The 22545-nt window shown below is 45.3% G+C and overlaps 1 protein-coding gene and 1 long non-coding RNA gene across 13 annotated transcripts in view; one reads left to right on the forward strand and one right to left on the reverse strand.

Moving 5' to 3' along the window:
- The window catches only part of UBR5 (ubiquitin protein ligase E3 component n-recognin 5), an 86015-nt gene extending 80950 nt beyond the window's left edge, over positions 1-5065 (reverse strand). For 9 of the 12 annotated variants that reach the window (XM_039387031.1, XM_039387033.1, XM_039387032.1 and 6 more), the window contains exon 1: positions 4762-5065. In XM_039387031.1, coding sequence (XP_039242965.1) covers positions 4762-4823 — 62 coding nt within the window. In that variant the 5' untranslated portion in view covers positions 4824-5065. The remainder of the gene's footprint in view (positions 1-4761) is intronic. The other 3 variants (XM_027717577.2, XM_027717575.2, XM_027717571.2) reach the window with 1 other exon arrangement.
- A 256-nt stretch (positions 5066-5321) lies between these two features.
- LOC113986135 lies at positions 5322-22539 on the forward strand. The gene is made up of 3 exons (XR_003540076.2): positions 5322-8018; positions 10034-10314; positions 19506-22539. It is a non-coding gene; the product is annotated as an uncharacterized LOC113986135 (long non-coding RNA).
- The last annotated feature ends 6 nt before the right edge of the window (positions 22540-22545 follow it).

The following is a 22545-nucleotide window of genomic DNA, read 5'->3' on the forward strand; positions in this document are numbered from 1 at the left end:
GTGGTGCAAACCTTTTGATGCAGCCAGAACAGTTTATTTCTTAAAAATGTTTTTCCAGCTTAGAGTCTGATGACGATAATAATAATGCCATGACAGTCATACCCTATCCCTCACTCTCTTCTGAAAGAAGTCAATTTAAATTTGGTTACGCTTTCAAGAAATTAATCTTAAAACCAAAGTCAATGCTTCTCTTCTCCCATTAGTAAATTTTCATCAAGCAGCTGTAACTTAGGGAATTCAAGTACTACATCAGTTATGTTTTCCCATTAATTAAACCATCTATTCCTGTTTGTGGCAGGCTACCTGCACTTATGCTAAAGTAGATTAGGAAACAGTTTAAAGCATACCAAAATAAATCACTTGAGCTAAAAGGAGTACTGTATTATTTGCACAAAACTTGTAGATTTTTCCATTTAGGAACACATCAGTCAATCCCTTTTTTCCCCCCAGCCTTGGGCAGCAATGCAGATCACACACGAGAAACAGCAGAGAAGTTCATGCTGGGGTTGCCTTCCTCTCCCCAAGAGCACAGGTACTCTCCCAGCACACCTGCAGATGTACAAGAGGGAGTTCAAGGCTAAACAAACACTTTCATTATCAGGAGCTCTCTCTCCCTCTCTGTGCACAGCCGAGACATCAGCTCCACATCCCTGCTGGCTCCCGGCACAGCCACACCACACCCTCCACCAGCTCCTGCCAGCAACATCTGCTTGAGATTTTTAACAGATTTGCTCATCAGTAAATGCAAGAGGGGGTGTCTGCCAGAGTAGCAGCCACATATCCAGTGATCACTCACAGTACCTTGAAATGATGTACAGACTAAAAAGGTATGTTCTTGCAAAGGACTTTTTTCCACAGAAACAGATTATCAGAGAATGTAAACAACACAGGCAATGCAAAGTACACTACTTCATTTTTCAGTTCAGACACAGGCCTAAAGTAAGTAATATTCAAATAACAGAGAAAGGTATTGAATATATTAGTAAGGGAAAACAAAGTCACGTAAGAGCCAGATCCCCCTTTCTCCCCCCAAAGATGACTGTGCATACAGACTCACTGAAGCTTCAAATGAACTTTTCTTGGCTGCACTAATGGTTTCAAAGACCTTACTGCCAGAAAACCTACTACATGGCACTTCTTCACACTTATTTTAAACTCAGAATACCCTCTATTTAACCAAATTCATTACATCTCATCTTTAAGAGGAGAGAAAAAAGCACATTAACATTGTGTCAATGACCACTTCAAAAATTACATCTTACTCTACATTAGGACTTAAATGGCTTAGCTGACAAGAATTTTCTTAGTACAAGGTAAAGACAAAGTCAAAGCTTTGAGATGAACCTTGTCCCTGAAGGTTAGTTGATGTATGGAGAGCTGTTTATGCAAGGTGAAAGACTCCCCTTCTCCTACAGAGTAGCAAGTTAAACTGCTACTCTGAGCTTTCCTAATAGCCAAGAAAAGGCTATTTGTCATGGTTACACCCACTTCCTAATCCAACCTAAAATTAAGAAATATACTAAGAAGAATTTACTGAGATTAACTTATCTATGAAATTGCACCAAACTTCCTTAACAAAGCAGTCTCCTGCCCTAAAAGAGGTGGATTATCAACAAAATATACTTGACACCCAATGCAACAGAAGCTGGATATCTCTTTCTCAAATATTAAAGCCATTAATTATTTACATAGCAAATACTCTATGGAGTTGTTTTTCAAACTGCAGGCCATACCCAATTTTTCTCCCATTAAACTTTTTATATTCAGTTTACAGAGAACAAATTGCTCGGGGGAAAAATTCCGAGTTACCTATCTTCCTAAATAAACTTACCAGAAAAAGCTTAATTACTTCAGTTCATCATAAACAAAAGCTTAGCCTACTATTCATTTCAAAAAATGAATCCCAACACAACTGCAAAATTAAGTATAACCTTGTCCTCTATGAACTCTCTTCAGTGTCACCAGCTCCCTGACATCTGAGTGAAGAAGCCTACACAGCTTCAGCTTATTTGAGAGAGGACTAATAACTACCATCGAGGTACAATATTAACCAGCATCTGTAAAAACACTAGTTAAGAAGTACTTTCAGATGATGAGTAGGCATGCTCAGGAGTCTTCCAATTATTTGTGGTTCTACAGTTCCTTTTTCCTTTTTTCTTTGAAGTGTTTTACCATTCTCTGAGTTGCTGCATGAATAGGAGGGGTAGCAAATTAAACAGAAAACCGAATAAAAGCTGTAGAATAGAATGAGAGAAACTGCACCAAACCACACTGGAAAAAACTGCTTGGAGACTACTTAAGAGGAGAGCAATACTTCAGGAGAGGACGCTTTCCGAACACATTTCACTCTCCTCACACATCTACACTGATAATGTTAAACATAATGTATCAAATACTTGATTATAAAAATTCCAAAGTGTCCTGTGTCCTGAACACACAGGGATTGCACCAATAAATGCCTTGTGCTTTAGGATGCGATTATTCTTTAGATACAGAACACAGATCCATTACTGAAAGCAATCTAATTGATGTTTTACGTACACTAGAGATGAAAGCATATAATGCAGAATTATGATCCCAAAATCATATTTTGAGAAACAATTATCATTCAGAATACAGACAGGAAAAAAAAACCTAACTGACCACTGTCAGGGGCTACTGACCACTGTCTGCAGCAGAGACTCAAAAAAGAGAGGAAAGAAAGATCCTAGAGACATGAGACGTTTCAAGATCCTAACATCTGTGAGTATGTATACAAGAATTTATTAAGCTATCTGGAGCCTAATCTACATTGACAGAATAGTAATAAGCAGCAATGCTACTGATAAAATTGAACTGGCATTTCCAGCACATATGTGTGTGCCTCAACCCTACTTATGAATCATTCTGATTTCACTGCATTACAAGTTCTGATACACAGTTACTGCATTTTTAGGAAAATTATATTTATGAAGTGGAAATTTCTAACTTGCAGATCAGATCAAGGAGCTGCTTGATTTTTCAGAATAAGTCACTACTTAACAGCACTTCTGCAGCTTTCTCCACATATTAATTACCACACATTAGGAAGCTTCCTCTATCAAATAGAAGTCTTAAGAAGTGCTGCTGTGGTAAGAAGGGAAAAAAAGAAATTAAAAAAAAAAACGAGGAAGCATTAGGAAGACTGAAGGGGCATCATATTTTACATCAATAAGTCAAAAGAACAGGTGACATTAAAGAAAAAACAGATGAGCTCTCTCACTCTGAGCAAAGTGTGATAATTACATGTTAAATATTTTCTAAGGGTCTATCAACATCCAAAAAAAAAAAAGAAAATCCACTGGAGTCTTTTCAAGCTCAAAGTCCTACATCTTACTCCAAATCAAAACAGTGCAACCAGTAAAAGATCTCCTAGTACAGCATCACCTCTCAGTTTGTCACTAAAGGAAGATGGTGTATGTCAAATTTGAATGTAGTACTGTAGACAATGCCAATCAATCCCTTAGGAATGCGGAGGCCTCCAAGGAAACAGAATTCTGTAAAATATATTATCAGATTAAGAGGAAAAAAAATACACTCCACACTAAAACACTTCAGATTTTGGACCTATTTTATCTTTATAAGTTTCTTTTCCTCCTCTAAGGACATGGATGAGTTAGCTAGGCCGAAATTTTGGTTTTAAAACAACCTATTTTCCTCACTATACACTCTCAAACCTCATTCAAGAGGCAGCTCAGCAAAGACTGGTCTAGGAGAAGTGACCTAACTACAAACAACTGTGAAGCGAGCTGGACTCTGGCCTACTCTGAAACCTGGTAGGATCAAAACCAGAACAGTATAACCAAAAGCCCATACTTTTTAAGGCTTATAAATATTTAAATAATGTCTACGTCCATTAAATAACATTTATCTGTAGTGTAAAAAATTTAGGTTTCTATCCAGCGATGATTAAAGATATCGATTTACTCACACATAAATTTGAAAGAATTAAAAATTAAGCTTCAGATTTTTTAAGAATCCCTGTATAAAAGAACACAACTAAAATTTACAAGCTACTACACATACCATTAGCAGGTGCTACGGAAGAAATATTTGACAGCCACAAAGAGCTGTCAAATACATGTCAAGCAGCGAAGAAAATTTGGTTCATAGATTCATTTTCTCCCAAGCATTCCAGTTTCTCCCCAGCCTGCAATTTCTCTCCCCCAGTGCTACATAAAGTTGGCTGCGATGTTTTCAGGCAGGCAGCGGTCATTCCCACCTCAGCTAAAGCCGCACAGCACTGCTGATGTGGAGACCGGGCCTGCTTTTGTGCCCAGTCCCGGCCCGTGAGCGGGGCAGGCAGCGCACACCGCGGTGTGTGTGACAGCGCTGCCGCCTTTATCCCCGCTCCCGTCACTCCCTCACACACCGCGATCCCCCGCCCGCATTGTCTGCCTCGCTCCATCCCCGATTAACATGGACACGTTCTCGTTCCTCCGCCAGGGATCCCCGGGAACCTACTTCCTCGGCCACGGATCCCCAGGAACCCCCCTGCCGGGCCAGGGATCCCCGGGATTCCCCAGGCCGGCCGGAGCCCTCGTCGGGCCCACGGCGAAGGTCGCGGCCCCTCAGCCCCGCGGGAGGCGAAGCCGCCGCCGGGAGAGGCCGCTCGGGGCGGGCGGGACGCGCGGGGACCCGGCGGGGGGGCCGGGCCGGCCGCGCTGCCCCCGCCGCCCCGGGGCCCCTCCCCACACCCCCGGGGGGCCCCTCCCCTCCCCTCCGCCCCCCGCCGCCCCTCACCGGTCGTTGAGCTGGTCCTCGGTGCCCGGCAGCGGGTGCACCACGAAGTGGATCGAGGTCATGTTCCGCGCCGGTGCCCTCCCCGGCGACGGCGGCGGGAGGCGGGCGGGCGGGGGCCGGGCACACAATGGGGGCGGCGAGGGAGGGGGCGCTTGGCCTCCGTCCCTCCGCCGGGGTGGTTCGCGGCCGCCCCGGCGGGGTCGCGGGCTCTCGGCGGCCGCGGCGCTGCAGGCGCGGGTCGGGGCGGAACGGCCGCAACGGCGGCGCTCGGAGCTGGGCCCGGCCGCGCTCACGCACGCGCCGCCATCTTGGCTCCAGCGGGCCCTTCCCCCCCCGCCCCTCCCCCGCCCTCCGTGCGCCGCGCCGGGCAGAAGGCGGGGCCTGACCGGCGCGCGGCGGCGGCGCGCGTGCAAGCCCCGCGCTCACTGGCGCGCGCTGCTCCCCCCCCCCGCCACTAAACGCGTCGCCGATTGGCTCGGCGCGGGGGCCTCGCGGCGGGGCGCGGTGACGTCATTGCGCGCGAGGGACGTAAAGCACCACGTGCCTCCCCCTCCCCCCCCCCCGCCCGCAGCGGGTCCCGCGGACGTCGCGCGCCGCTCCCCTGAGGCACCGAGCGGGAGGGGCGCTGGGAAGGAAGGAAGGAAGCGGGGCACGGGTTGTGCTGTGAGGCTGTGCTGGCCCCCGGGGGTACCCTGGGGGGGGGGGGAACAGGGCTTTACCCCGCTACCCGTAGCTGCTCCAAACCTACCGCCCGTCGGTACCTGCGCGCGGGGACTGGCCCTGTCCTTTCCTTTCTACTTGCGTTTATAGTCAGTCCTCCTTGCACAGACGGCATTATTCACCTTCCTTTAGGGAGGTTCACAGAATAGCCGGAGTTGGAAGAGACTTCTGGAGATCATCCAGTCCAACCCCCCTGCCAGGGCAGGGTCACCCAGAGCAGGTGACACAGGAATGCGTCCCGGGGGCTTTGGAATGTCCCCAGAGAGGGAGACTTCACAGCCTCCCTAGGCAGCCTGTTCCAGTGTGCTGCCACCCTCAACGTAAGGAGGCTCTTCCTCATGTTGAGGTGGGACATGCGTTTTAGTTTATGGCCATTGCCCCTCGTCTTATCGTTGGGCTCCGCTGAAAAGAGTCTGGCACCATCCTCTTGGCACCTGCCTGTGAGATCTTTATTGATGGGATCCCCTCTCGGTCATCTCTTCTCTAGGTTAACCACTAGGTTGGTAGTATATCAAAATAAAAAGGTATCTGCCCCCGTGGAGCTCTCAATGCCGCAGTCCTGCGCACCTCCCTCGGGACAGGGTTTAACTGAACTGTTCCAAAAGATCACACCTTGCCGACGGAGCTGCTTTTAACAAATTAACATCTCAATGTGCCGAAGGTTGAGTGGCAAAGTCAATAAAACAGCCATTTGTTTCTATAGAAACTGAACACCTTAGCAGAGATTGTACCAAGCTCTGATTTTGATGGTTTCTTCCACCCCCCACGCCCCCTCACCCCGGAATTTGCTGCTTTTGCAGCCTTCTCTTGCCTGTTTTCAGGAAATCAGAAATTTGGAAAACTGGCTTGGAATTTTTTAGCATGTGAGGAATGCTGGCAATCACATGATAACGGTACCAAAAAACCTCTAGAACCTAGTTCAGTGAGCTAGAATTAATTTCTGATGCTGCATAATCATGCACCCTGAAAATCTCAGTTTGTTCCTCCACTTTCAGATCGTAAGGACCTTTGCAACTCCCCATCTTCCATTCCCCCTTCTCCTAAGATCTTTCTCCAGTACAGCCGAAAGGAGCTAATCCAAGAATCAGCTGATGCAGCTGCTTGCTGCCCAGAGATTTGGGGAGTTTCTGCGGGGTTTTTTTCCAACACGACTATCATTAACATGAGGAAATGTAGTAAGAAAAGAAATATTCAATTGGTGCGTTCCAGATTTCTTGTTCTCAGATGAAGTTTCCCTGTTTGTTCTGTTCTCAAGTGACAGGGATATTGAAATGGCTTCAGGAATACAAATAAGTAATTTAGCTTATCCTGGGACGAAAATCCTAACAGGTTTCTGGAAATACACAAGGCATGAAATGGGACTCATTCTGTTTGGTAATGCAACAGTGCAGTAGCTGTGCTTTTAAAAACTAGTAGGTCCATGAATACCTTTTTTTTTTCTCTGTTAGGACAGAGTTTCTGGATTACTTAGTTCTGAGTCTGGTTGTACCAAAGTTTGTTAGCTTTGCTCTGCTTTTTCCTTCTCCTTTTTTGTTCTCAGCGTCAGTCTTTATGCTTCCCCTGAAAACATGGTGCTTATTGTAGTGAGAGAGTCTTCTAAGTTGTCTTGACCTCAGTCATTTTATCAGAATCACTTGAATGTTTTGATAACCACCTGAAAAGTCTTACTTCTCAGTTCAATTTTTTTTTCCCAGACAAAAAATAGAGGATTTTCCTTTGACAGTCATTCTTCTTTTCCATTGAATAGTAGGAAAACGGGTCACATGAATTCCTGCAGAGCCCTTGAAAATGCTGTCAAGAATTTTTTGTAAGGTTTGGGAAGTTCCAGGTATTTATGTTGGGTTTTGTGTCCAAGATCTAGTTCTCCAAAGCATTTACATTTCCAAATGCTGTAATTTGTGCATTGGAATTCTCTTAGGAGCTGGGCATAAAGAAGAGATTTTCATTACTCACTTCCTTCCAACATTAATACACAAGCTTTAAAACTTAATGGGTTATGGAAACCTCTTAGATACAGGAAGAGAGCTGGGAAGGCCCAAAGAGGGCACACATCTGTTAGACCTCAGCAGTCTGCTGCTGGCATTGCCAGGTAGTCCTTTTCTGTAGTTTTATTTACATTATGTCTGAATCCCAGTTTTAGCCATTGCTTGTGGCTTTGCCAATGCAAACACTCAGCATGAGCAAAAATGAAAAAAAAAATTTAAAATGGATTCCACTGGAACTTGGGTTCAGAGCCAGAATAAACTTGAGTAGTGCAAGTGTCAGCTTTTATTCACACTCAGAGTTTGTATTGCTGTCTAAAATGGCAACTAACCCTAAGCATAGGTGAGAGGACACAAACCCAAGTGCTCAGCTGACGATGTTGTTAGTCTAACAGGACTTTGGAACATGGAAGAAGTTCCAGCACACCATCAGAAGCGCCCATACTTCCCTAACAGGGATGTGAGACTGCATCTTGCTGCTTGACTTTTGGAAGTGGCAGCTCATTGAACGCCTGCCTTGTCTACTGCTGCAGTTCTTGGAAGATAATTTGGCAGGTAACAGCTTGATGGTCCTTTAATTATCTGAAACAGCTCCAAATAGAATTGCTTTCTGATAGCAGAACTGCTCCTTCTTACAACCTGTGTTTTTTAGGAACTTAAAAATAAAAGACTTTTTCTAAGTCCTCTGGATTGTCCCAATCTCTTGGATGACAGCATTTGATACTGTAGTGGTATTTAAAATTCATATTTGCCAAGTCATGAAAATCCCCTCAAGAACCAAACTAGATTTTCTTTCTTTACAAAATGTATCTTTAAGACAACGTTGTTTGTCTTGACCTGAGTAATTTCACCCCCTGCGTTGCACAGTTCTTCGGTGTATAGATGGTGCTATTCTCAGGTCTACTGGTAAAGCAGCACCTTCCTTGTGAAGGTGCAGCTATAAATACACCAACACCCAACCAGCAGAGCAAGTTCCCTGCTGGTATACTTGTCTGTGCGGGAGTTTTTGCCAGCTTGGAAATACCACACAAAATAACTTCTGTGGGATCACTGCTGTCACGTCTGAAATTGAGTTTTGATGAGAGTCAGCATTTCCTGAAGTTTTCAGACTGGTAGAAGTGCATGGATTAGCAGAGACCTCCGGGGGTCATCTCATCCAGCCTCCTGCTCCACAAATGTCCATTTCCAGTAGATCAAGAACTTTCCCATCAGAAACAGCTTGTGAATAATATGCGCTGGGACACCGGGACAGATTTGCTCCTGACTGCTCCCTAAATCCACTTGGCAGCTGCAGGCCTGGTGGATTGCATGGGAATTTGTTAGTCCTGGAGGGAGGAGACCTACTGGAGATGGAAGGATTGGGGTAAGAGGACTGCAAGGGACTTTGCTCTGTAAACAGTGTGAGCAGATGCCGGCAGTTGTACCACAGGCAGCCATGCCTGCGGCTGGTGGGGCGTGGAGAAGTCAGGGAGGAGGCCCTGAGCAGAACTAAAGGCTTCAGGCAGTGAAGGAGAGCTCCAGTATGCACTTTCCAGGCTGTTAATTCCAGATGTCAACAGACATGACATCAGGCTGGCAGCATAAGATTGTATTTTGCTGTGGAAGAAATGAGGCCAACATTTCTGGAAATGTCAGCAAGAATGCTGTGCAGAAAACTATAGCTTCTAGATCGTTCCCAAGGCTGAGAAGAACTATAATGAGCAGCGAAGTACATTGCAAGGTTTCCAGCACCTTGTGCCACAAACTGAAGCAATGCAGGTCCCTCATTCTGCTGCAGTCTTTCCCTTAGCTGCAGTACCAGAAAGAGACTCAGATATTCAGAAGTGATTATGGTGAGCTTTGACACACTTTGACAGGCAGTCTGCAGATACACTTGCATGACTGAAATGCATACACGTGGACTGAAGTACATCTTTTGAAATCAGGCAATACTTCAGCTGCCTGATCTCCCTTCCTCTCTCTTGTCTGAGCTACTCTGCATTTTCTCACCTCAGCTCTGCAGTGAAGGAATCCTGGGCCAGAAATGAGGATTCTGCAAGAAATTGGGCCTACAAGAAAGCCGAAGAGGGTCTTTTTACAAAGGCATGTAGTGATAGGATGTACACTGAGAGAGGTTAGATTTAGATAAGATGTAAGGAAGAAATTATTCACTGTGAAGGTAGTGAGGCACTGGAGCAGGTTGCCCGGAGAAGCTGTGGATGTTTTATCCCTGGAAGTGTTCAAGACCAGGTTGGGTGGGGCTTTGAGCAAACTGGTATAGTGGAAGGTGTCCCTGCCCATGGCAGGGGGATCGGAGCCTGCTGTGATCTTTAAGGTCCCTTATAACACAAAACATTCAATGAATCCGTGATTTGTTTCTCCGTTCTTTACTATACAGTTAGGTTTACTTTTTCCGTTTAGGGAAGTTGGCACAGTATGTCTGGGATTGAGGTGAAGTGTCTGCCGAGTACTTAGTGGAGTTTGTAGATCCACTGGTATCTGGCAGACTGACATTTTGTTTTGTCACATCCCTCGCTTGACTTTGCTCCTCACCTTTGTTGCAGCCCCTTACTTGAGTCCTTCTCTTCCAGCTCCCACAGAGGCACTTATGAACACCTCTTCCTTCTGACTGGGCATCCAGGACATCTCTTCTTGTCCAGTCCCCGCCACAAAGTTCACATGATCACTTTTATGTGCGTACACCAGACCTGTCCACTGACAAATGCAGCTGAGCATGGCAAGAGGAGCTCACCAGCCATCCCGGGCACTGTGCAGGAGCCAAATGTCCTGGGGAGAGAGGCTGTGGGCAGCCACCTTGTGCAACTGTCCCTGTAAGAAGGTGTGAGCAGAGCTGATGTGCACAGTGTACACGGTGAGTGCATGGCTGAGACTTTGTGTCACCTGGGCTGGTGTTCTTGTGCACGCAGCAGAGTTGTAGTGTTTTGCATCAGAGTGGCTTCCTGTCGGTTCCTGGTAAGGAAAGACACAATTTGTTTGAACTTTAGCAACCTAAAAGGTGGGCATGTGTCCCTATCAGGTTGTCTGGGTTCCCTGTGGAATTGCTGCCTCCTTCTTATCTGTCTGCAGGCTGTCAAGGGAGTCCAGATGATTAAGTGGGACGAAAAAAGATTTTTTGTTGTCCTGTTGGTTCCATTTGATTGGGTTAGTTACTCTTGTCTTAACCATATTTACCTTCAAAAGTGGCAGTTTGAAAAAAAAAAGCCTTTATAAATTGTGAGGGTGAAATGCATTCACAGCAATAGTTTTGTATGGCCTTGATTCCTGTACTGCCATCTGGAATTATTGCTGAGTAAATTTGTTTCTGGCAGGGAAAGGAGTGGAGACCTTCCAGGTCAGAAGCAAGTGAATTATTCCATGGTCTCCAGTGGGGCCAGGATTTACCTTTCAGTGTATGTACTTCCAGCGTACTTTTTAACTGCTGTTCCTCTGTCATCAAATAGCCATGTGTCATGGATGGCTATTTATAATACAGAAAGAAATAGTAGATGGCTCTTGCATTTGGCTTTAATTCCCTTTGAAAAAAATACTGAAATTAAAAAATTTCCTGAGGAGTCCAGTGTAGTGCAGAGCAGTTGGTGGTGAGTGTCCAGCCAACCCCCTTTTGAGGGGGGTTGTGTTGGCCAGCTCTAGGTGTGCTCATGGACTGAACACCCACAGCTTCCCTAAAGATCATGCTGCACTTTGGGAGCGCAGGTTTCCTTTTGGTTTCAGCCCAAAGGAGCCCAGGGTGTGTGCTCTCAGGCTGCTCCACAAAGTGAACTGGAGGGTGGTGAGGGGGTGATGAGTTTCAAGCCCAAACTGCTGATTTGAACGGTAGCACAGGCACACAGAGAGAAAACTGAGCTGCTCATGAAAGAGCTCCAAAGCAGCCTCCGTTTACAGCTGGCATTTTAAGCAAACCAGAGGCTGTGTCACTTGAGAAGCGATAAACAGTGGCTGTTCAGGAGAAATCTGGCCTGTGCAGAATGAGTGTACGCAGAGGTTGCAAATTCACCACCCCTTCTGAAATAGTTCCTCCACGTTTCAGCAGTCAGGACTCCCATCATTAGTGTGCAGGCAGGTTTCAGACACCACCCATTCCTTTTAAATGGTGGTCTTTGCTTTCAGGGAAGATTGCACCATTCTGCTAAAAATCTTGTGAGCTTTTTTCTTCTTTGTTTCCCCCCCCCCCTTAAATCACTAAGGACATTCACACTGAACAGGATGGCTGTTTTTCAGCTGTGTTTCCAAGTCCCTGTAGGATATTCCCAAACTGGGAACATAAATGCAGTGGGTCGTCAAAACCAGTACTGGAAGTGATTAAATGTAAGAAAAGTAGATGTTGACTTCGTGTGAAGAGAGGCAGCTCTAACAGCTGGGAGTCCCATGAAATAAGGATTTTTATGGTGATGGAACCTCAGTGCTGAAAGGGAGAAAAAAAAATTGCAATGGGAATAGTGGTCAATAGGAGATGGAGCACAGGGAGACTGTGCTGGGAACTGCTTTGGTAGTTAACATTTAGCTTCATGGAAACTAATGGAGGAAAAAAAATACGAATAGATAGTCTGGGAGGTTTTTTTCCATTGCAGTGTAAGAGAAAAGGGACACAGTTAACTGATGGATGAACATTTTATTGTGAATAACAGCAATTGCAACACTCAGTTGTATATGCCTGCATATGTGTTGGTGAGCATATTTCTACAGATAGGTAGTTAACACAAAACTGCAGGCAGATTGCAAATTCAGAATTACTTGCTACTAACTGAACATACGAGTAGTTTCACTTGCGGTGAATGTTGCCTTCTGCTGTGAACTGACACTAATTATTTAGGCTTAAATGTTTAATACTGTGTATCTGCTTTGTCTGGTTTATAACGGAAGTGTCAATTTTAGCTGTTTGCAAAATGTGAACTTAGAAAAAAGATAGCCTTAAGTCATCTTTGAAACATTTTCTTGAAAACTGTAATGCCACTAGAGTCTGAAGGAGGGCAGTCGGTATATTATCACTTGCAGGGAACTTCAAAGTTCACCTGAATTTGGGTTATGAGCACTGGGCGAAAGAAAAACTGAGCTAAACAAGCCAGGTAGAAACTTGTTAGCATTTGACAGATCTATTCACTCTAAGTAGGATTACTTACACTTGTCCTGTTCCCCATGCAGCTTGTACAAGCTACATTTGCCTAAAGCTTTCCCTGTTGATGCCTTCCCACTGGCAGGGGAGGAGGTGACAAGCCATCCTACCCCTTGGCTGCTCCTCTGGGCAGAGTGCCTGCCAGGCACGTTGCTGGAGGGGAGCTGGCATCGAGTGGGAAATGTCTTCTGATGTCACCTGACTTTTGCGACTACAAAGTGAGGAGCACAAGTGCGTTGGTTTGTGAAGTCCCATTAGAAATGCTGGACATTTTTATGCACAATTTATGGGTCTTTGCCTGAGGAGTGTACAGAAGTTTATAGTATATGAGTTCAGATAGGCTTCAGTCATAACAACAGGCGACTTATCCGTTTGGCTTATTTCCTAGGATTTATTCTGCTGCTCTGATAAGCTATGATTTAAAACATGCTGAAGTGCCAGTGCAGGCTAAGAGCCCCTTCTCCTACACTGAAACACATCACTGAGAGTAGAAGACACTGCGCTTTGTGTCTGTCTCCCAAGGTGAGGGAGAGAACAGCTGAGAGGCATGAGGCTGAGCCCACAAAGAGCACCTCATGGGCGGGAGTGGGAATCAGATCCAGAAAACAGATCCCTTAATTTAGGCATCTAATCTCCCACACTAGTCAGTGGAGACTTAGTTACAGGAGTCAATGGGCTGGGAGCGTGATTCAGCTGATGAAACGTAGCTATCTATCCTCTGGTGAACCGAATCCCTCCTGGCAGTAGGAGGTGGGACACTGAGCTGATACCAGCGTGTCCACACCTCTAGGCACACATCTACGGCCTGGAAGCCCATCACTGGTAAAGATGTGCTGATGAAAGAGATCCAGTCTCCAGCTGCTGCATTGTTTCTCAAAATGAGAGGGGTGGGCTGGAACCCCGTGGCAAAGGCTGGAGCTGCTGAGCCCTCCGGAGGGTCTGAGCATGCGTAGGGCAGCTTCAGGCTCTCGGTGAGGGGTGTGTGAGCACATTAGACCTTAGGTAGGTAGTTAAAATGGCACCAGGAAAGAACACGCAAGGCTCTGCAATAAAGAAACAACATTGCTCTGTTAAAATTATTCTTACAAACTCAATTGACCAGTTCAGACAAATGGACTTAAACGAGCCTTCTTAGGATACGAAACATTAGTATCTACCACTTATATTTGAAGCTATGTTTTAGATTTTATTTTCCAGACAAAAGAGTAATTTAAAATTATGCAAATGAGCTGCCAAAGCAAGGCATTATGCAGATTTGTGGAGGCAGGCAGCAGTGTTAACCCTTGGTGCTGCAGCTCGCTGTGGAGGGAGTGCTGCTGCATTGGCTCTGCGTGAATTCCTCCTGAGTTCAGTGCTCCTGAGTCGGGGTCTGAAGTGTGAGACTCACCCTCCTGCACATACCCATTGCCAAGTGTATTGTATTTGCTGCGGTGTTCACCTCACAGCCCTGCCTGGCACAAACTGTACCCAAATCCAGCCTGGACATCTCAGAAAAGACAAGCTTCGTGACTGTTGTCCACAGTGTCATACAGTTTGTTTCCAGAGTATTTGAAGTGACTGTCATGGGGGAAATATTAAATTACTTTTCAAATGTCAGCTGTGCAGTAACACTTTATAAACAATTGACGCTGTCAGCTAGAAGTCCTCTAGCTTGCTGGGCTGGCTGGTGTACACAAGATGCAGTAGCATCTTGTGGAGAGGAAGGCTATCAAAAGAACTCCATGTTGTGCTAATTTGAGCGTTCAATAGCTTGTTATCCCACCCAGTGATAAAGGTGGAGGGAATAACTCTTCAGCCAGGAACAGATGGGTTTTGGTAGAAATCCAGGGTCTGATCTGCTCTGGAAGTTTGCCCTGATCTCTGCAACCAATGCCAACAGCTGACATAGCCACACTGTCAGCACTAGTGCTGAGCAAGAAATCCAATATTTTATAGCAGTGGAAATGCAAATGGTAGGAGCAGGCAAATCCCCAACATGCTATGAGGGTGTAAGAGCAGATAATCTCTAAGGGAGGTGCGTGATGCTGGGTTAAAATAGTGGCAGCCAAGCCTGGGAAGAGAGGGAGAGAGTTCACGTTGGGTGGTTTGTGCCTCAGTCATGCCCGTGTGGGAAGTCAAGCCGTGTGAATATGGGGTTTGTTCAGTGTCAGGCAGAAATGGATCCTGAGGGCAGGAAGGACTCTGGCTGCAGCATGGAGGGACTTGAATCCACATTTCCTCCTGTACTTCAGTTCATAGAATAGAACAATACAATCACAGTTGTTCGTGGCTCTCTATGAGAGACCTCACAGAGCAGTGCAGGTTCCAAGGAAAACACCAAGGCACTTGGCATTTGCTTTCCAGTTGCTAAATGTGTGTGTGTGTGATTTTTTTTTCCCCATCTTCGAAGAAATATGTATTTGTGTAGTGAACTACTTTAGTAACAAACAATGTCTCAGTGCTGCTCTAGGAGATGGAGGTAATCCAGGTTTGTCTCTTGCACCTCTTACACCCAAACCCTTTACAGTTTTCTTCACTCACCAAATTACTCCCTCACTTTCTAGTTAAGGGTGTTATTTCAGGCTTCTTGTCAGAAGCTGCCTGTCTGAGCCAGTACACAATACTGAATAAACGCTTCAGTGTGTTCAAACATGGACACTACCAGTGAATTTACAGACTTAAAACCTATGGCCATTTTTAAAATGGATACATGTGTGCGCGCACAAAGGTTAGCTCTGTTTAGCTGCTTTGGTTTTGCATGTTCTTAAGAGCATTTTTGGCTCAAAAATGTGATGTTTCTCATGTATTTGGAAAGACTTGTCCAAAGCACATGATTAACATCTGTTGGTTTCGATGTGGCAGAGGAGCACAAAACACTGCTGCTGTTTATATTTGATTTTAAATATGGATTTGGAGTTTTACTATTGCTCAGCAATTTGAGAAATGGACTGGTGGTCTCGTTAGTAAAAAAAAGCAAGAAACCCACCTACATTGGCTCAGGTTTTTGTTAATTTTGAAGGAAATAGCTGAAAAGGATATAAATCAGATGCTGCTGCTGTACTGCGCATGCCTGGCCAGCTTAAAAGAACTAAACTAGTTTAAATAGGCAGAAATACTGTTCTATGATGGCCCGCATCTCAAAACAAATTTGAGCACAAAGACCACGGAAGGAAGTTGCTAGGAAACCTCTACAGTGCGCTGGAGAAGTTTTGCAGCGCAGGCACCTGTAAGAGAGTCATCACCACCTGCCAGCCTGGGCATTTCCTAAAAACTGGGGTGTAAAATTGTAGACCACATCGATTTCTATAAATGCAGCATCAGGAAATGCCTTACAGCTCATTTTAAATCAGTGTGGCTCCAGGGGACTGTAAACTATTCCCAGAACCATCCCTGAAGGCTTGAGACTAAGGTCCTGTCTACAATAACACTGAAGCTCTGACTTCTGTGATCAGGCAAGGTCTCCCCAGGCTGCTTTGCTAGCACATGCCTGCACTCATCCTATTTATGTTCTTAGCAAAGATCTTAGCTTTTGTGGGCTCCAACTTTGCCCATACTGAGATTGCAATAAGGTAACTGTAAACCAGACTAACCCCCTGGAGGCTGCTGTGTCTCTTCTCTTTTGCACGGAGTCTCAGGGTGGTTTTGCCAGCAGAGATTTCCTGCAGGCATGCAGGAAACCCACCTTAGGTAGGTTCTCTGTGGGGGGATGCTCCAGAAAGTTGAAGTGCATCAGTCAAAAATGTTACAGCTGCAGGTCCACAGTGTCAACGTGCACATATTAAAGCCCCAATTTCTGTACCAAGTAGTTGTAATTGTGATGATGTCTTAATCCTCTTAACACACGATTTCTTTACTATGGCTACTTCATAGCTGAACCTTTTAAGCCCGTTTCTATGAGGAAACTGGTAGCTGAAAGATTGGGGAATCACCAAGGACATGTTTTTCTTCCATCATGAAGTCATCTGTCAGTGCTGCTCATGACTGGGATAAGACAGGTAATGACTATCAGGTGTTGCTAGGATTGCTTGTCTGCACACTTCCTTAGTAGCTTTTTCCAAAAATGGGCAATGTGAGGCACGGGGATGGAGGAGTGGCTGCCATGAGCACAATGAACAGAACATGGTTTAAGAGTGTCCATGAAATTCCCTTTGGGTAGGAACCCCCTGAAGGTGTGTCACCAGCAAATTTCTGCTGCCACCACTCCTCCCTGTTACACAGCACATTGCCCACTCCTCTCTGCCCACCTGACCCATCACTGCTAAAAGCCATTAGCACTCCAGAGGATGGACAATGGGATCTTCCATCCTTCAAAGATAAGCAATAAATGAAGAGAAACCAGGAATACCTGTTAAGCCTGAGGATGCTTCTTTAAAGAAAGATTCCTTTTAAAACAAAGGGATTCATTCCACAACAAAGAAGGCACTCCAGAGAAGGTGTGATGTTGATATGCAGTGCTGATAACATGAAATGTGGCTCCAACAGGATTTTCCATTCTGGTTTATCTAGTCCCTTGACACATAAAAAAGGCAGGATCCAGATCTTCAGTTTAACTTAAAAAATCCCAAACCTCTTAGGAAATTCTTTTTTACACAACATATAATTAATGTATGGAATCAGCACTGGTTATTCCTGACAGGTTTAGACTAGTTCTGCACTTGATGGTCTAGCAGTGTTTGTGATCCCTGGCCCTGTGAGATGCTGTGGGAGGAAGGGCTCCAAAACAGTCAGTAATGGCAGGAACTCAGTTGTTAATTTAAAGAAAAGCCCTCTCCTCCAGTATAGTTTCTGGAGCAAGAAAACTGTGCAAGAGCTATGGCAACATCTGGAGCTTTCCTGGTTTGGAACAGGTTTTCTGTGTTTCAGAAAGGATTACACACAAGGACAGAAAGCATTTTCAGTGGTGTTGCTGGAGTAAGGTCACATTCAAAGACTCTCATATCCCATGCTTTGTGACTCAGAAAACAGCACCCACCTCACATGCTTTTATAGTGGTGATGCCCACACCTGAGCGAGTTCCCTGCACCTTCCTTATGGCAACTGGGGAGAAACGGGGATCCAGCTGTACAGCTGCTGATGGGAATAGCCATGCCCTGGGAGCACCTCTCTCCTTCGGTGGCTGCAGAGAAAATTTAGAGGGGAGTGGATGTGTTTGCTGTAGAGGTTTGAAGAGAGTGAAGCCCATCAAGGCACCTGCTGGCTGCAGCTGGGGAACATCTGCCTGACCCTGCTCTGAAGGCAGTGCCACCCCAGGTGGGGATGCTGGGAGGCTTACGGGTCCCACTTGGTGTTGGGTGATGGAAGGAGTTGCCTCTTGCAGTTCTCCATCCTGCCCCTTTGGTAGACATAGTTGCCCCAAAGCAAGGATGTGCTCCTCCTGTAAATCATCTCCTCACCCACAGACGTTAACATGTCACTACATGTCTGTTGGTCCCTGCACTCACCACAGCCATGGATGTGGTGACATGACACTGATGCAGAGCAGAGCAGGGCCCAGGCAGAGCAGCTGAGTAGTGAGGACAAACAGGAAAGGCAAGTTCAAAGGCAGGTGTGACACAAAGGAAAAAGTGATGTTAGTAACACCAAGCCAGCAGCAATAGCAGCTGCTGCACATGGCAGGCGCAGCCCCGTGCGGCCCGCTCGTGTCCGCTGGACATCACATCAGGATATGCCATGGCAGCACCATATCTCCAGCTGGAAATGAGAAAGGGTCTTCCCCAAAGCAACCAGCACAAGCAGGACTGTTAGAGGCAGGATGCCAGAGTAAACCTAAGCCTTGCTCATGGCCACAACATCCATGTGCCTCTCCCAAAGCAGCAGCCCTCACGGACCTGAGCCCGGGAGGTACAAAAGCACCTGCCTGATGCATGTGGGCCATCTCAGTGATCAATGCTTCTGAAACAGGGGGTGATCATTACAGTTCATCAAAACACAGGCTTAATTTTAAACTCCTCAGTAATACCAGAAGTTGCTGTCTGACCCTGTCTCACACCCTCACAGTGCTGCCAAAGGAGGAGGGAAAGAATTGCAAATTTACACGGTGGCATATGGAGCGATTCAGAGTTCATCCAAAATGAAGATGATGAGAACAACATTTTTGTCAGGTCTTTGATCCCTTTCAAAAATACAACCCTCTGGATGTGTTTAGAGAGGGCTCATGCTGTGTGCTGGGGTTTTCGTAATCACTGCTGACTAGAAGTGCCTGTCATCTGATTTGTGCATTTTTCCAATCTGTTTTATAGTACAATCAAATTACTGTTCCCACATCGTAAGAGATGCTTCACAAGTTTCTTGGGAGAGGACGACAAGTTCCAAGGCTAAGGTTTTTGTCCTCTAGAAAAAGAACTTTTCCATTTTTCCTTCCTAAACCATTTAAGTTGATAATTACCCACAGAGGCTGAAAATCGATTCAAACAAATCTTGGCTCTTCTCCAGGTATTCCCCAAAACTGGAAGCCAGCAATTCAAAAGAGATAAAAATAGAATGAAAGAAAAATCCATAAATTGAGGAACTTCATATTTCACAATACTTAAGTGGTGAAAACATTTCTTGTATAGTGGCATGTCAGGATGTACCTGATGCTTAGAGGTATTTCCAGGTAGAGGTTCAAATCCCTGTGACTGGCCCTAAACCACTGCAGGAACAAGATAACAGAAGCCCTTTGATTTTAGCCACCAAGTTATTTACATCTGCTCTGAGGACACTGTAAATAACACCTTTGAGGCCCTAGGATAAACTCACTGAAGAATATAAGGCTGCCACAGCTCCTGTTTCACCACGCTTAGTGCCGTGAGGTGGGACCTGTAAGCTGCACAGCTCATCCTTCTAGGCCAGTGCTATGGCTGCACTTTGCCAGGGAGACCCTCATTGCAATCAAGAAGTGCTCATCCTTCTTTAAACAGGAAAGAACGCAAAGGAAGGCAAAATTAGGGTTGGTGTTTTCTTGTCATTCCCAGAGCCTGTGCCTTGTTCCATCTGTGTGGAGAGAAGCTGTCACGGAAATGATGGGAGGCTGGCAAAGAGACCTGACTGCCAAAGGAAGACACTGTTAGTAGCCTGGAGTGTGCAGCCGATGTTGAAGAGTGGTATAAATTTAATTGGTAACTCATTTCTTATTAAAACTGACAGATTTTTTTCTTCCTAGCAGAACAGACAAGAGTGGAAAGGTTTCACATAATCACTGATTTCACTGAAACTTGACAGCATTATCAAGCCCTTTAAATCTTTTTCAATTTTATATGAATCCCATAAAATATCAAAACACCAGCATGTAAACAAAGGACTTCAATAAGCTTTGTTTGGTATTTCTATTGTATTCCAATTTGGAATGAAAGGAGATGTGAAATAATCAACTTTCCCAAGAAAATGTGATATCTGAAACTGTCAAGGAGTCCAGTGACCCCTGCTGATGGACAAGTCACCTCCTGAAAAGTATCCTCCTGCTGCAACAAATCCAGCACACCTGCCACAAAGGGAATTCTTGTTCACATCCTATCGGATGCTCGGGGTCACCCTCCAGGGTGGCAGCTCCAATTGCTAATACTGTGTTTTGGAGAGGTACTTTCTGAAGCACACTTATGGAAATGTAGCGGTCTTCACTGATGCTTGAGTAACACAGGCACATCTCTGACAAGTGGGTAGGCCTTAGCTTCATCCTGCAGAAGAGAAAACAAAAGACACATGCAAACTCTTTTCTGCTGAAGAGAACATGGATACTGGAGAAATGAGAGTTCTCATTTAAAAAGTTCTCTCTCACACTGCACTAGCACATTGATTTCTACTCCTGCAGCAAAGCTGGGTTTCATTTGTAGGGGACTGACCTGGACAGAAGCAGATGTCAGACTGAAAACTAACAACATCAAATGCACTTTTTCATACCAAACAACATTTTGTTTATTTACACTTGAGTGGACAAGATACCTGCAACAAAAGAACAAGACCCAGCAAATACACTACATACTGAACTGCACAGGCACCAGTGGCTTTTGGTACTTGTTCTCAGATGGGGGTTTGTACCCCGCGGGTGTTGTGCACAGCTGGATAATACCCACCTCTCCCATTCGTCCACCTGAGAGCTGGAAAGCACAGTCTTCAGCTGCTCCACAATTTACATCTCTTCTGAGTGCTCAGTTTGCTGAGCTATTTGAACTAAATGGGAGCAGTAGGAATACAGTAATGTTGGCTGAAAACAAAAGCTGAAGCAAGGGGATTTTCAGAGCAGCTTTAGTGCCTGAAAACTGCTGCAATCCTGTTTGTGCTAGGTGATGTGGAGTCCTGTAAATGACTGGTTGTGACAGAGAGAAAAAAAAATCAATTCATCAGCAGGCCGTTCTCTTTAAGCATTGCAACAGCTTTCAGATACTACCTTTGGGAAGAGTGGATTGGCTTGATGGAGGGAGTGAGGAGCTCTGCCATAGCATCACCCCCTCCAAATGTGCATGATAGCAAGCAGCCGCTGCGAGTGTATCTTCCAAGTGGTCTGCACAGCCCCACTAGTGTGAGAGCAATGGCAGGGGGCACAGCCAGGCCAGGCCCCCCACATCACAGGGGCAATGAGCAGGCAAAAAGCCAGATCTAGCAGGGAGAATTTGGAACATTTTGGGGTTAGAAGAGGCTCAAGAAAGGGCAAGCTTGATGAATGAACACAACTGACATGACATGGAAGGCACACCATGGGCTCTTGCTCTCCAAGGCGTGATGCTGCAGGATGTTTTGGTCAAGATCCTGTGTACTTATGGGATAAAGCATCTTTAGCAACAATGCTAAGTACCATGGCGCCCTGAAATGTGCTGGCAAAAGACCTGTCACTGCTTTAATTGTATTCAAACATGCAGAGTTAGAGTGAATAATACCATGAGCAGGTAAGGAATTGATTAACTAGTTTGCTATGAAAAGGAAGGGTGACACTCATTTTCTTCTACCTGGACTGTTTAGACAAACCTTGTTATGAAGAAGGACATTTGTTCATTTAGGTGTAAGAAAGCATAGTCCTGCCTCTCAGATCCTCGCCACTATGTGCCAGTGGGAGAGCAGGAGTGGAAGAGAGCCCAGGATGATGAAGGAAAACAAGGAAAAGACAACTTTTTAAAAGTTGACTAGGCATCAGTGTGTCTGAACAGCAGTGTGAGGAGTCAGTGCAAAACATTCAATGAATCATTTAAATTTGCACTGGAGGAATTCAATCGCTCCATTATGAATTTCAAGTGGAGAAAGGATTCCTTGAAGAAATACATAAAAAGCAGTTATTGATATAACACGAATATTTTTTCCCATGAAGGTTAAAGAGTGTTAAATATGTCAGTAAAACCAAGAGAACATCAAAGGATATCTCATTTGCATAAACAGTGTGTTGGCAATCCAGAAATACCATTTCCAGGAGTTATTCCTCAGGTTTGTATGGGAAGTCAGTGCTGCTCCAAGGAGCAGGAGGCTGAGCTGGAGCCTTTCGCCCTAGGTCTGCTCTAAGGCTTTCAGCAATACTTGGCTGGACACCTAGGTGCACAGTTACATGGCTAATTACTTCTGTTCCATATGGAAATTAGGAGAGGGGAAAATGATCGTTATTATCCATATTGGTTACCTGATTGCAGTGTGTGGCTGAAGTGCTCTGTGTGCAATTGCACTCTCATCATTTAAACAGCATCTGGCTGGTCCAAACTGGGCTTAAAGTGATATCCTTACACCCCACTTAAGAAGGCATTTGGAGTGTTAAGAGATTCTGGATGATACCTGTAAATCAGTACATCAGACATTGTCAAAACTTGACAGGTCTGAAAATATATTGACCAAACTCTGAATTGATCAGTTCTTGCTGAACTTGATCTGTTCTTGCTCAAAAGAAATCAAGAGATTTCTTTGAAAGAAATGGTCAATTTTGAAAGAATGGTCAATTCAGTCATTATGTCTGAAAGGACAATGAAGGCCGCAGTGCTCCAGCCCTGGGAGTTAGATTTCGGGGTTTTGGGGTTGGGTTTTTTGGTTGTGGGGGGCTCTGGA

Source organism: Pipra filicauda, unplaced genomic scaffold (assembly GCF_003945595.2).
Source record: "Pipra filicauda isolate LSUMZ 115617 unplaced genomic scaffold, ASM394559v2 scaffold523_size368350_pilon, whole genome shotgun sequence".
Lineage (NCBI taxonomy): Eukaryota > Metazoa > Chordata > Aves > Passeriformes > Pipridae > Pipra > Pipra filicauda.